Source organism: Terrapene carolina, unplaced genomic scaffold, assembly GCF_002925995.2.
Source record: "Terrapene carolina triunguis isolate 2854851 unplaced genomic scaffold, T_m_triunguis-2.0 Scaffold95, whole genome shotgun sequence".
Classification (NCBI taxonomy): Eukaryota; Metazoa; Chordata; order Testudines; family Emydidae; genus Terrapene; species Terrapene triunguis.
In genome coordinates this window covers 30,898,334-30,913,678 of record NW_020664446.1, presented here as the reverse complement: position 1 = coordinate 30,913,678, position 15,345 = coordinate 30,898,334, and the positions used below count along the sequence as shown (strand labels likewise).

General features: G+C 36.9%; 1 protein-coding gene across 1 annotated transcript in view; it reads left to right on the top strand.

The window, feature by feature from the left end:
* Nucleotides 1-15,345, top strand: part of CPEB3 (cytoplasmic polyadenylation element binding protein 3) — a 154,069-nt gene that overhangs the window by 116,730 nt on the left and 21,994 nt on the right. The window contains exons 5-6 of the mRNA XM_024199007.1: nucleotides 7,118-7,285; nucleotides 9,031-9,120. Of these exons, the coding sequence (XP_024054775.1) occupies nucleotides 7,118-7,285; nucleotides 9,031-9,120 (258 nt within the window). The remainder of the gene's footprint in view (nucleotides 1-7,117; nucleotides 7,286-9,030; nucleotides 9,121-15,345) is intronic.

The following is a 15,345-nucleotide window of genomic DNA, read 5'->3' as shown; positions in this document are numbered from 1 at the left end:
AAATGATTATCTTATGTTATTTACGTGTTCTGTGATTGATATGCTGCTTTTAATATTGTTTAGTGGTCCAAAGGGGAAATAAGTTCAAATTCTCATTGTATTTTTTGAAAATGTAATGTTAACTGGTTCATTGATAAGCTTCAAAAGGAACACTTTTCTGCATTAGTGAGATTTGTTTTCTTTCAGTAAATAAATAAATTTGATTGTCTCAATCAAGATACTGTCAGTGCCCACACTGGTCATCTTTCTTAGTATTACGTATCTGTAATTGAACAAATTAAGGAAAACTTGATTAAATTTAAACACTTGTATTACATCTCAACATTCAGGAAACTTTTTTCTACTTTGAAACTGAAAATAATTTGCAAAGATAGTACATCTAGCATAAAGTGCTGCTACATATTTATTCTTTGTGGACAATATCAAGCTTGTTAACCACCCAACCCTGACCCCCCTTCCCCCCGTACCTTTAATTTACCCTGTATATAGATACACAGTGCTGTTGTGCCATGAGATGTATTACATTGTAACTATCTTGTGCCTCCTATAAAGAGCTAATGCTGTGTGTCTAGTATAAAGCTTTTAAAAAAATCAACTAAACAGAAGCACTTAAGTTTATATGAGCTTATTGATTGATCCTAGGATGGTTTCAAAATTTTTTGTGTCTTGATGAATTGCTAATTCAAACCCTACACATGCGGTATAAGAGAAGACCGGGCACATGAGTCAGATGACAATGGTACACATAGTAACTTGAGTGAGAGCTGACAACTTCAGTGTTTGAAGATTCTTGAAATAAGAACACCGCTATAGGACAATGACTTTCAACTTTTTTAAGTGAATTTAAAAGTCATGAAAATGAGCAATTAATATCAATGGTACTAGTCAACAATAATGAAATTAGACTGCTAGTAAGGAACTGTAATTCTGAGGCTTGAAGTACTGATTTATTCCAGTTCCAGGGTTTGAACCACCTTTTTACTTAGCTAAACTTTCAGAAATTTGAATGACCTTTTAAAAACCATTTTTTCTCTTTATTTAGAACATCTTTTAAGAGAAAATATAGATTTAAAAAAAATCTACAACAGCAGTTAAAATCTTTTTTTTTAAATGGCTTATTGAATATAAGATACAATGCTGCGGATTGTAGATTTTGGCACCTATAACTTGCAAATACTTTTTATTTTATCTTTATTTTTGATTACATGACACTGAAATAATTTAAAAATGCATTTTAGTTCTGTCTAGGCAGTGAAATATATCACTGACTATATCATGGTGGAGTATTTTATTTTATTGGGTGCAATCCAGAGTTTTGCATTACATTGTGAAAAAAACTGAAGACTTAGGTGGACAGATCAGAGGCTAGACAGGTATATAGATTGCATGAGCTTGTGATTTGAAATTATGTAGGGAGACAATCTTGGCCATAGAATCTGATTACATTTAAAGCTGGAATTTTTAGTAGGTTTTAATAACTAAGTATCCATCTTGCATTTTTAATTTAATATCTTTGTCCTCCAGGGAAAAAAATCTCTAGTTAGGTGGGCAATATGTCAACATGATAAACCCTTCAGTGCATTCATTCACTGCCACAGTACTCCTAGTCTGTTATACAAACATTGTAATTAACATAGGCATAAAACAAGGGTATGGAACAATGGGCCCCATCTATGCATGTCAGCACTGGGAATGCAGAAGAAAGTTAATCTTTTAAAATTGAGGAGAACCCTAAAAAATTATAGCAATTAAAACTTAGCCCCCAAAAAAGTCACTTTGATACCATTAACTACTCTTGTATCTCCAGGCAGAAATTTCAATTTTACATGTCTTATTAGGTGAGTGAAAATCCTAGAATGTGGCAATAACTATGGTGACTGTGTGACAGGGTATACAATTAAAGCACTATAAAACTTACAGTAAAGGCACAAAAAAAAAAAAAAGAACCAAGTTCTAACAGTTGTGACTCCCAATATCCTTTCTTCACCTAAAAGATCTTTCTTCATCCCATCTCAGTTTCTTCCCATGTGAAATACTCATATTGTAATTGGTGGAGTAAAGAACTGTTTATTTTTGTTAATGAATCTTGCTCTTTAGATTTCTCCTGAAATTTGCATCCATTTTTTTCTGTCTTAGTCAACTGTCATATAAAACTATAAATCACCACATTATATTAGATGTTTATGCTTTTTCAGAACTATGAATTCATATATATAGGAAATTGCTTTAAGCATTGAGCTGTCTTATCCTTATAAAACTTTTCTGCAGAGGCTATTTTATTTATATATAAAAATATATAGATAAAAGCTTTTAATGAACCCTCTCAAAATTATAGCAATTAAAACTTTCTTAAGTTTCTGATCTATTATTAGAGAGACAAAGTGGGTAAGCTAATATCTTTTATTGGACCAACTTCTGCTGGTGAAAGAGACAAGCTTTCGAGCTATACAGCGTTCTTCATGTCTGGGAAAGATACTCAGTGTCACAGCTAAATACAGTAGAATCTCAGAGTTACAAACACCAGAGTTATGAACTGACTGGTCAACCGCACACCTCATTTAGAACTGGAAGTACACAATCAGGCAGCTGCAGAGGTGCACAAAAAACCAAAAGCAAATACAGTACTGTGTTAAACATAAACTACTAAAAACTAAGGAGAAAGTTTAAAAAAAAGATTTGGTAAGGTAAGGAAACAGTTTCTGTTCTTGTTTTATTTAAATTAAGATGGTTAAAAGCAGCATTTTTCTTCTGTATAGTAACTTCAAAGCTGTATTAAGTCAGTGTTCAGTTGTAAACTTTTGAAAGTGCAATCATAATGTTTTGTTCAGAGTTACGAACAACCTCCCTTCCCGAGGTGTTCATAACTTTGAGGTTCTACTGTACAAGGTTGAACAGCTTGTTTAGTATAAGGAATTCACCTTGAATGGTCTCTTACAATATGTTAAGCAAGCAGTTAATACCTATGCAGTCTCGGAGAAAGGAGAGTTAAGTGGGTTATAAAGTGTTGTAATGAGCCATAAATCCAGTATTGTTGTTAAGGCTCATCTTTGTGAGTTGTGCAGGTTTCTTTTGAGGACGAGGACAGATATGTCCGATATAGAGTGATCATTTGTGAAAAGTGTTTGCCTATCGGTGATAGTGTTTTTGTCTTAATTTTCTGTTTGAGCTAATTCGAGAGCATTGTGATTGTCTCGTTTCACCCACATAGTTATTGGGGCATTTAGTGCACTGGATAAGGTATTCCACATTTTGTGACAGACATGTGAGGTGTAAACTGCCCGCTTCACATGTAAGAGACCATTCAAACATATTAACTTCTTATGCTAAGCAATCTGATCCACCTTGTACTTAGCTGTGACAGATTACCTTTCCCAGACCTGAACAAGAGCTCTGTGTAAGCTCAAAAGCTTCTCTCTCTCACCAACTGAAACTTGGCCAATAAAAGATACTACTTTGCCAACCTTGTGTCTCTCATATCCTGGGACCAACACAGCTACAACAGCACAGCAAACAGTGGAAGATATCCTTTATTTTTGGTTAACATTTTATGTTTTGGCAGCTCCTAGGGGCCAGTGAAGTCAGGGCTTTGTGCTAGGTGCTATATCAACATATAGTAAATGACAATTTCTGATATATGATGGTAATTCCTTCTGCCAACCGTGACTATTTAAGTTTTTTAGTAACCTCTAATGAGAGACTTTGTCAAAGGTCTTTTGGAAATCCAAAAAAATTAAGTCAACTGTTTCTCCTTCATGCACTATTTTATAAGACTGCTCAAAGAATGCCAATGGATTAGTGAAATATGATTTTTCTTTGCAGAAGACATGCTGGTTAGACCGTGTCATGCCATGATCTTCAGGGTGTCTTTTAATTCTATTTTTAATTATTGTTGCCACCAACTTACCAGGTATAGAAGCAAGATTTATTGGTCTGTAATTTTCTGGATCATCCCTAGTGCCTTCTTAAAATATAGGTACAACATTTGCTAATCTTCAGTCATCTGTCATAGTAGCTGATGCCCTGTTTTTGCTACTAAGTCAGTCACTTTATTCTTGATTTCCTTCAGAACTCTTGGATGTATCATCTGGATCAGGTGACTTATTGCTTTTTAATTTAACTAGTTCCAGAACCTCTTCTTCTGACACCTCAATCTCTGTTACTGCCTCGTTGTTGTTGTTGTCTTCATTAAACAATTTTGAGGAGATGCCTACCCCAACCTACCATTTTTTTGACAATTGCAAGGAAATAATTTATTTTTCCAGCATTATCCTTCTATTCCTCAATTGCTCCCTTTATCTATCCCATGGTGGTCCAGCATCCAGTTGTTTCCCAGGATTTCTACTTCTGATATACTTTCTTGTTTTTATATCTTTAGTTATTTGCTCTTGCAATTGCATCTTAAGCCTCCGAATTTCCTATACACACATCACACGCATTCAACTAAATCCTGTGTGTTACTTTGGGCTAAGTCAAGAATAACCTCTCCTGTTGTGTTCTCTAAATCTATCAATTCCATGAAACAGTTGTTCAAGGTTTTGAAAAATTGCTTCTCTAAACCTTGTCTCGCTGTGACATTAAGTATTACTATTATATTTGACTATATATGGGTAAAGTCCCCATTATAGTTTTATTAGACTTTGCCTCTTTGATCTCTCTCAACATTATGCCCTCAGTATCTTTTTTCCTCCTCTGGAAGCTGTTAATATAACCTTACTAGGATATTTGTATTCTTATTACTTGGGATTTTTATCACCAGTTAGAATATTTATCTTATTAGAGTATATGCAATCTTTTAGGTTCAGCACTACTGCTCCTCTACCTTCTTGACCTAATCTGTCCTTCCTGTATAGTTTGTAGCCAAATATTGCAGTATCCCATTGACATTTGCCATTTCACCATGTTTCAGTGATGCCTGTTACGGCAAGGTCTTTTTCATTGCCTGACATTCTAGTTCATCTGTTTTTGCCTTTAAGCATCTCATTTGTATGTAAACATCTATAGTTTTTATTTTTGACCAAGTGCCTATTTTTTAATTTGTTTAGTATGAAACCTTGTTAAATTAACAGAAATTACCTTTCATCTTAACCTGTCCCTGCCCAATTCAGCTGTAATTTCTAGCCTATCCTTTACTGCTAGATACAAGGGATACCTTTGTGCTATTCACATCCTCTACCTGATTTGAGTGCTCCTCAGCACCGATTGGCTTTCTGTTAAGCTCCCTAAGTTCCTATTTTCCTCCGTTCTATACCTCCCTACTTCATTAATAACAATATGTACCATAACCACCAACTCCTACCTAGCACTATCTGGAAGTCTGTTAAGATGTTGTATCTCATGAGACATCTATGCACCCAATAAAGAAGTTAATGAGTGTTTCTTCTGGTCACTGCATACCCAGCTATCTATATTTATAATAATCAAATCCTCTACAATATGTGTTCATCTTCCAATTACAAATCCATCCCCTGGAGCAACTGCCTCTCTATATGAGGGAAAATTCAGCCGCATCAGAGTTTGAACATGGGTCCCATCTAAATGAGGGAGTCCTTCCATTCCATCTAAGTCTCTCCCAATCATGAGACTGGCTTCTTCAGCTGCTCAGGGAAATTGGTTCAGAAGTGGGCAAGCTCTATGATGTTCCTTATATGCAGACCCTGCATCCCTCTGCTCCTCCACTTCTGCAACTCTGGACTCCAAATATGCTGTACTTTGGCTATGAGAGTCATGAGCTGCTTACATTAGGTGGGCACAAGCCAAGTAGTTATTTGGCACTCATTCTTTGCAGTAAACTGGGTAGTACCCACCCTGAATATTCTGCTGCTAGTCTACTACTCTCATGGTCAAACTGGGTGTTAACAGCAAGGGTACTAGCTTGAGCTAGGTGTAATTTTTCTTCATGTAGAGAATAAGGTTTTTTGTTTGGTTGTTTTTTAGTGATTTATCTAATTATTTGATAAAGGACTTTTAAAATATTTTAGCCTGCTAATCAATTAAGCTTCTTGCTAAACCACCCTACACAACTTCCACTCAGTTCAAACTCCCCTGTTCTCACTTTGACATTTGACTCTCTGTTCTGGGTCTTTCCTCACTTGAATTCCCTGAGGGACAAGGTGATAGCCACAGCTTTTTGGCACACTTAAACTTAGCTGGGGAAAAACACTAGAAAATACGTTGTAGGGAACAATCCGGCAGTGGAGTAGCCTAATGATCTTGTGTATCTCTTGTAGCGTTAATTTCTAAGAATCAGTGAAAATATTTTTTGTTGAAAACTTCACAGTAAAGAGTTTTGAGAGGGTCTGTTTTAAATTTAAATCTCACTCACAAGGCTCTCTGAGTAACAGTGCTAGACAGTGAAAGCAGATCATTTTCCTTGCTTTCATTTGTTAGCCAGCTGTAGTTAATAGTTTCCATATTTATAGCTGAAACATTTATCTCAAGTTAGAAGAAATACCTATTTCATACTTAAAGGTTATCCAACTGTAGCTTTGGAAAAATGTAAACGACACCTATAATAAAACACTTGCTTGAATGCTGGCTATTGGCAACAGTGGAATGTCTTTAATAGAAGAGTCTGTGTTTTAAGATAGTGAGCTAGTTATAGTTGAGAATTTTTGTTGCATATTTATTTTTGTAATTTGACTAAATAAGGAAAGAAAGGGAGAGTGGGATTAAAAACATAACTGCTTTAGCAGTGTGCTTATAATTACACTGAAAAAGATGTTTTACCTACTTACGTAAAAACCGACCTATCACCTCATTTTATTACAAAACAAAGGCAACTGTAATCTTGCACACATTCAATAGCTGATTTTATAATCTAGATAGTGATGGGCACTAGCATATGAGAGAGCTGTGCTCTTGCAGCTTATCCTGTAAACATGACCACACATATTGTTTCCTACCACCAACAGTCCTACTGAAGACAGTAGTACTGATGGTGGTGGTAGACACAATGTGTGGTACCATTTGTAATATCTGGCCTTTAGAGTAAACTGTTAATTCTGTTGAAGTAAAACATAACTTTAAAAAAAGGCAGATTTAAGTAGGCCTGGGTTCTTAAAGGAACATTTATTTCTCCAGAAAATTTTAACTCTAGAAACTCCCAAATCTGTTACAGGTCGGTCTTCACTCTTTCCTTTTGAAGATGGCTTCCTAGACGACAGTCACGGTGATCAGTCTTTATCTTCGGGTCTCAGCTCTCCAACTCGCTGTCAGAATGGTGAAAGAGTGGAACGCTATTCTAGAAAGGTGTTTGTTGGAGGTCTGCCTCCTGACATTGATGAAGGTACTGTGAATCCGAGATGTGTACAATTGGTGGGGGTGGGAGTTGGTTTTCTTTTATAAAAATCCTGACTTTTCCTGGCTATGTGGCTGGCAGTGTGTTGTGATATTACAAAGGCAACTTGAGTTTGGGAATCTGCTTGGAATTTTTGCAGATTGCTATAGGTTGGAAGAGGCTGGCAGTCTCTGTGGAGGAGTGATGGATTGATATGCCCTAGTAAGCACGTAACCTCCACAGGAATGGTGTGTGTCTATGTATATAAAGTGTCTACATACATAAAGTGAAGTAATTGATGGAAATACAGGGTTAAATGACTGGTGAAAGCCCTCAAAAGTCCTGGACTATTTCATCTCTTAATCATGGTGGGAAAGAAAAAAAAGAGAGAAAAATGGCAGCCTATACTTGTTAAATATGTCCATCATTGTAATAAAAATAGGTTTTAGTTAATAAAATGAGAGTCCATTTACTTGGGTATTTCTAACCGATGTTTACAGTGAATCAGTTTATAAATAGTGTGGTTGCCAAAAGGTACTTAGGTTATTGTCAACAATCATATTTTTTTGCATTGTGTATCTGTTTTATTAATAAAACACCTATTTTCACCACAGTCCATTGTGGATGTTCTTCAATTCCTGCCTACCACACCAAGAATCCACTATTAACTAAGCATGTACTGGAATTTAAGGATGCATCACAAGGGAAAGAGAGGTTTTTTTTGAAGCTGACTTTGTAGTAAGCTTTTTGCCAAACCATGTAATACCTTATGAAAGAAATAATATTAAACATCAAACATTGCGAAAACACTGCCCTACATTCCCATGGGACTTATTTTGACCAAGAGGTTTGAGTCTTGAGTTTCTGTTTAAGCAACTCCAACAGGAACAGAAGCCAGATCTCCAACCTTTGCTGTGAGTTACAGTTCATAAAGCTCTATTGGAATGCATAGTACAGGGAATTTTTAAAAATAATGAAATCTTGGTTTAGACTTGGGCTTTTCCTTTCTTCCAGATCCGTTTGTTTAAGACTAACATTCCTTCTATAAAAAGAGTTGCAAAAACATTTCAGAAAAGTTACAGTTCCATGCAAAACAAACAGCCTGTAAATGTGGAATAACTTTTTTTCTTTCTTTGGTTGGTTTGATTTTTTGGGGTATGTATGTCTGTATTTAAAACAGTGATTAAATAATGTTTGTTTGGTAAGCTAATTACTTTTAACCACAAATATCTAGAGATAGGCCTCAACCAGAATTCAGAGTTCAGATCAGTGTTTGCAATACACACCCTTTCTAATAGATCAAATGCAGTTTCTGATTCTGAGTATCCCATACTTTGAGAAATCTCAGATCCAGATTTTGAATCCCCGAAGTCTGAGAGTTAAGATGGTTCAGATTCATCTTGTTTTCGTTGTTTTAAAAAAATAATGTGGCAAATCTGTATTAAGGCTTCTGGTTTTCATCATTACTACTACTAATACAGAAAATTCTGTCTTGTAACAGTGCTGCACATCTGCTTTTAGTCTGTGAAGCTGCATAGTGAAAGGCAAAACTAGTGGTATTTAAGCAACAAAGTATTGTAGAGGTAAAAAAGCACATTTATTTCAAGAAGGTTCACGTATTCATCATTTCACTTTTTCCTGTTTTTTCAATAGCTTCAGAAAATTCAGTCTCTAACATTTTCTTAAGCAAGAATGTTTGTTTTGCCACTTTTAATCTTCAGATTTTCTTTAAGATTCCTTATTTGTTTTTGTAGATGAAATCACTGCCAGCTTTCGTAGGTTTGGACCTCTTGTGGTGGACTGGCCTCACAAAGCTGAAAGCAAGTCATATTTTCCACCTAAAGGTAATTAGCTTAAAATAAGTCTACACAGGCTGTTCTGGAACAAGCAAATGCCTACTGCTGCTTTAAAAACATTAAATCCATTAAAACCACCAGCTTTGACTCTTTAAGATGGTTGCAGTCTCTTTCAATTAAAATTCTTCTGCAGATACCTTGTGTAAATTGCAGTCCATGTAACAAAAAGGTTTTTTTCAACAGTGAATCTATGGAGTCCCATTTGAGTTGTACTCTGCTAGTGGAGGTTGCTCAGTTTAGTGAATCAGGAATTTGTATTTAAGCTAGTTTTATTCTGGGGGGAGGGTTGCAAAATTTCCCCTGTTAATTGAGCTCTGCCAGTTAGTAGCAACAATAAGAATGTTAATGTAAACAAGGCTTCCATGGCATTGAAACTTTTGAAACAATGTCATTTAGACCAGTTTGGGGTTGGGGAGGAGGTGGTTTGGGAGAATTTCTTGGCTTTATACATTCCTTCTTTTATTGAATACCCATAGCTCCTGCATTTTTGTAACTATTATATAGCATACCATCTGTAGCCACAAGGGTGGGTTAGCACTCCTATTCAGCGATCCTTCCATTCTCCCCTGGCCATGAATATTCACAATTGTTCTTAAGGCTGGTTTGGCAGCACATTGTACTGTGTTTGGTCATTGAGCTATCACTCCTACTATACTTTTTAGATGCATTTTTATGTGCAAACCGCTACTCTTACCAGAAGTTTTTTAAACTGCTTGAAGCATAGTAACTTCTTTGTGACAAGTAAGTCTCCTGCAAATACCATTTAGGACATTTCTGTCTCAAAAGAAAACTGCTGTCAGTGGTTATTTTAGAACAGAGGTTCTCAAACTGGGGGTCGGGACCCCTCAGGGGGTCATGAGATTATTACATGGGGGGGTCGTGAGCTGTCAGCCTCCACCCCAAACATCGCTTTGCCTCCAGCATTTACAATGGTGTTAAATATATAAAAACGTGTTTTTAATTTATAAGGGGGGTTGCACTCAGAGACTTGCTATGTGAAACAGGTCGCCAGTACAAAAGTTTGAGAATCACTGTTACAGAACATCTGCTCGTGTATAAATAAGATGAAGCGAACATATGCTTTTGAGTGTAGTTCCTAAAAGTTGCAACTAACTAATGTAGTGCCTTACACAGGTTTAGGTTCTTTCTAGTCAGAGAGTTCCTATTCTAGCTTTAGCCAAGAGGTAAAATGAGTTCCTACTGGACCTGTTATCTCCTAGACCTCCACAAGTTTGTTTGCTGTGACTTTGTGAATAACTAATTTAATTACAAATTTGTTGCAGATTAACATGAGACTTCATTAGTTAGGATCTGATTTGTTCTGTATTCCAGGAGGCTAAATCAGTCTACTGTCAGACTTGTAAAAATGTTTTTGAGTAAGATCTATTTTAGCGGAAGACAAGGGAATCCAGCCTCTCTTCTATTTCTGTCATGATTCTATTATGGGAAACCGCTTTCAAAGCCCCTGCCAGTTGCTCTAGAATGTCTGTCTGAAAGTGCTAAACAGTCAGTCCCAACTGTTCCTGATTATTTATAACTGGCTTCTTAGTTATCAATCAGCGCTTCAGCATCGTCCTTCCAGCATGCCTGTCTTTAGGATTCACTTGTAATCGTACTAAGCCTGTTGATCAAGTATATTTGACTTACAATATACTTGTTGACACCCTCAAAGAATTCTCATAGATTAGTGATGCATGACTTCCCTTTACAAAAGCCATATTGACTCATATTGTGTTTATCTGTGTCTGATAATTGTGTTCTTTACTATAGTTTCAACTAATTTGCCTGGTACTGAAGTTAGCCTTACTGGCCTGTAATTGCCAGGATTGCCTATGGAGACTTTTTAAAAAAATCTGCATTGCATTAACTACCCTCTAGTCATCAAGTACAGAGGCTGATTTAAGCGATAGATTACATACCACAGTTGTTAGTTCTGAAATTTCATATCTGAGTGCCTTCAGAGCTCTTGGGTGAATACCATCTGATCCTGCTGACTTATTACTGTTTAATTTTATCAATTTGTTTCAAAACCTTCTCTATTGACACCTCAATCTGGGACAATTCCTCAGATTTGTCATCTAAAAAGAATGGCTCGCATGTGAGGATCTCCCCCATATCCTCTGTAGTGGAGACCAATGCAAAGAATTCTCTTAACTTCTCCACAATGTCACATATGATGGATGGCCTTCTGTGTGGCACCCTCGATTACTGCAGTATCAGAAAAAGTTCATGAATTTTTCTGGGTGATCCATCTGCTAGTCACGAGGCTATGTAAATACCTGGATAGAACCTGGCCCTAGAGTGTAGAGTACTGTCAACGTAGCCTACTGACACTTATGTGATGGCAGAGTATTTGTAACAAAAAACCGCGGGAAATTCTGGCCTTGTTCATCAGACATGACACTGAAAGGACTGAACCATGTATTTTGTCTAACACTACAAAATACTGTAATTGTCTGCATATATTTTAAAGGGTTTTCTAAATTGGTTTCACTGCATAAATGAATAAGTATGCATCTGCCTTCTATTTTTAAAATGGCTTGGCTATCAATCACAAGTTCACATTTATGGATGTTTAAAAAAAAAAAAAAAACACCTGAGTAAAAAACAACAATCTATATAGTATGCATTTTGTCCTTGGTAAATGCAGAATCTGGATTGCTGGGAGACAAGGGTAGTGGTGATACACAGCTGTTTTGTCACTAAATGTGTAGATTATGCACTTGAACAAGAGAAGCTGTTAGCAGCAGCTGACAATGTGTGTAAGAGGCTATTTCTAGTCCCTTGCACATTTAAATTACTGCTTTTGCATGGCATTTTTCTGCTTTGTGTTGATATGCTCAATGCTGTTTTTTTATCAGTGCCTCTCATGAGGTGAATCAAATGCTTTGCTTCTGAATAAGGCCAAATTATTATTGCTGCCTGAAGATTCTTTAGGTGACTTGCATACTTCATAACCTATCCTAAACAAATTATTAAAGGGACTGGCAAAATTATAAATGCCATGTGCTAGTCTTGGGAAAGCAGATGCTCAAATTGTAACACGTTTACTTGTATTTTATTGCAGAGTTTTGAGAATTTAAATGTGATTTGTGGTTGAGTTTTTTCTTTTAAATATTTATGACATTTCAAGAAATAATGAGAAGTTCTAAAGAAAAATACTGGAAGCAGCAATACATAACTATGACTCAGCCACTTTAGACCTGGTAATCTATTTTATTCAGGCAAAAGCTGGACATTTAATTTAAAAATGATGTTTTTTTTAATACTGGCCAGTAAATCTAGAGTCTAACGTTTTTAACTTGAGCAATACACCAAATGCAGTAATTAACTTGTTTCATATACATTATTTTGTGTTAAGCAGATAGTACACTACTGTTTTAAAAATAGTTTTACTTTTCCTTGTATGTAATACTGGCTTGCAAACTTGAAAAGAATATCTCCCCTCTTACTTGTTTCTCTGTGATAAGTATTTATTTTTCCGAAGACTAAAGTGACTGTGAAATTCACATGGTTAGTGGGAGCTGCTATGACACCTTCCAAAAAGGTGCCTGAGTGCTGCTCCCTTCACTGGATCATGGCTAGCAAGAATAGGGGAGGGAGGGAAGGCAGCCTCTGCTTTCATCCATTCCCCATTTCGAAGGGGAGGAGATGGGGAAAGAACAAATGGGCTCCAGGGACTGAAATAGACACAGGATGTGGGGTGGGTGGAGCTAATGTGATAATTGGGAGGCTTTTGAGGTCAGAGTGGAATTAAACACACAGGCAAAAATTAGATTAAGTGAATGGAGGGGAAGGGAAGAATGAGTGAGGTTGCCCCAAATTCCTCCCCTCCCTGGCTCCCTTCCAATACTTTTGTCCTGATCTCCTCTCCCACCAGTCACCTTCCAGTGCTTCTGAGGGATTTGGGTGAAATATACCATCTGCATTCCTCCATTCCGTTCACGCTACTTAATGGGGGACACTGAGGGGAAAACAGTAACCTCTTTTCACCAGCAAGAAAATACCACACATGGAACTGCACCAAGCACTATTGTGAAGTCATTATCTTACTTTACTAGGAGTGAATGGACCAAGTTTAAGACTGGAGTAATACAAGTATAAACCCATTTGTTAAAATCCAAGAGGAGCCATTGGTCTATATTTTCTGAATATTTAGTACAATGTATTCTGTTTAACAGGAGTCCACTCAGCAATGCACTTTAGTATGCAGAAACACTAAAGAATTCCAAAATGAGATTCTAAGATTAATTAATGTCTTGTAATTAACCATAAAAGGATGCTGCCATCACTTTAAATTTATGCTTTTCCATTTTTATTTAAACTGTTTATAAAACATTTGAAGATCAAAACCTCTTTTTGGACATTTTGGCCAGTTTCCTTTGGGGAACACCGTATTTTGTGGTGGTTCTTCTGGTGCACAGGTAAAAATGAGTCTGTGTGCACAACTTGGATGACAGCATCCAAGCGTAGCTTACAGAGCATCAGGCAGAAATTTTGTGATATAGAGTTAATCTTCCTATAAAATTTTTTTTTCTGGATTTTGTAGACATGAGGTGGTCTCCTACCTAATATAACAATCTCTTGTACTAGAACTACATTTTTTGGCTTAGTCTACTATTTAATATTAATTAATACTATTTAATACTAATACCATTAAGTCCTTGAGCAGCACAAATATCTTTATTTAAAAAATAAGCTTAGTCATCATAATGCCATATTGACTTGAGTGAAAATTGAAGTTATCCATCCACAGATGCAATATAAATATCAGCAATGCAAGTTCTTTGAGTATTTTTCCATATGGTCCCATTGTAGAAACATGTATCTTTTGCACATGAGCCCAGAATCTTTTAGCCAGCAGTGTCCACTGGGGCTGTGCAGTACACCCTGTATACTCTTTCAACCCCTACAGCAAGGTTATAAAAGATGGATCAGCCCCAACTGGCACTCAGTTCATTCACACTGCCTGTGGTAGCAAGTTGGAACATAAGGGGTCTTTCTGCTTCATTGTAGCTTTGACAGTTTAGGATTGTTATTAGTGCAATTTTTAATAGTGTTTTTTTTATTGTTTTTAGGCAACCGGTTTAAATAAAACCTAACATTTCTGTCTTTAGTCTTGCTTCTGTACTGAGAGTAAATCTGGTGGTGGAAAACAGGTCTTTGGACTTTAAAATCTACCTTACCTGAGACAGCTTTGCTGCTAATGATGCACATTCAAAATGTTTGCTTTGTTTAGAGGAGTCTCACATCTTTATCAAATATGTAATGCTTTTTTGAAGCATACACGGAGGTCTCATTGATGCTCATTTAAAACGTTTTTTGTATGCGGAGTACAGCTGATTCTGAGGGGTCCCCTCAAGAGTAGTCTCTTCTCGTTTTGAACCCAGTTTCAACAAGTGCCCAAACTACTAGAGAGACAACTCGGGGAGAAGAGATCTGCTGGCTCTATGAGAGCTCATGCTGCTAGCATGCTTCAGAGAGGTCTTAAATCCCCTGGTTCTCATCTTTGTGGCATGATATGCCTTCCTCTTATACAGTGCAGACCTAGCCCTCTTAGCTTCCATGGAACCCTCAGCCTCTTCCATCAACTCCTTATTTGGCTGCATTGAGGTCCAGAGTAAAATTGCTGCCACCTCCTATGGATCCTGCTGGAGAATCCTAATCATTTCATCAAGAGCTCCTGCAAACTGGTGAGTTAGAACCTCATATTGATGAGAAAGAGCTAATAGAGCAGTGGTTCTCAACCTATTTACCTTTGTGGGCCGTATATGCAGCTCTCTGTTATGTGGGCCACATCCACACAATACATATACAACTTGTATGGCCCTGAGGATGTGACATGGGCTGCAGTTTTGCGCTGATTGAGCCGCAGGTAGAGAACCACTAATGTAAGAATACAAGGATTAGCCTATTCTCTAGTCCAGGGGTAGGCGACCTTTCAGAAGTGGTGTGCCGAGTCTTCATTTATTCACTTTAATTTAAGGTTTCGCGTGCCGGTAATACATTTTAATGTTTTTTTAGAAGGTGTCTCTCTCTAAGTCTATATTATATAACTAAACTATTGTTGTATGTAAAGTAAACAAGCTTTTCAAAATGCTTAAGAAGCTTCATTTAAAATTAAATTAAAATGCTGATCTTACGCTGCCAGCCTGCTCAGCCCGCTGAGTGTGGGGGTGGGTTCAGGGCAGAGGGCTGGGTGTTGGGGGAGGG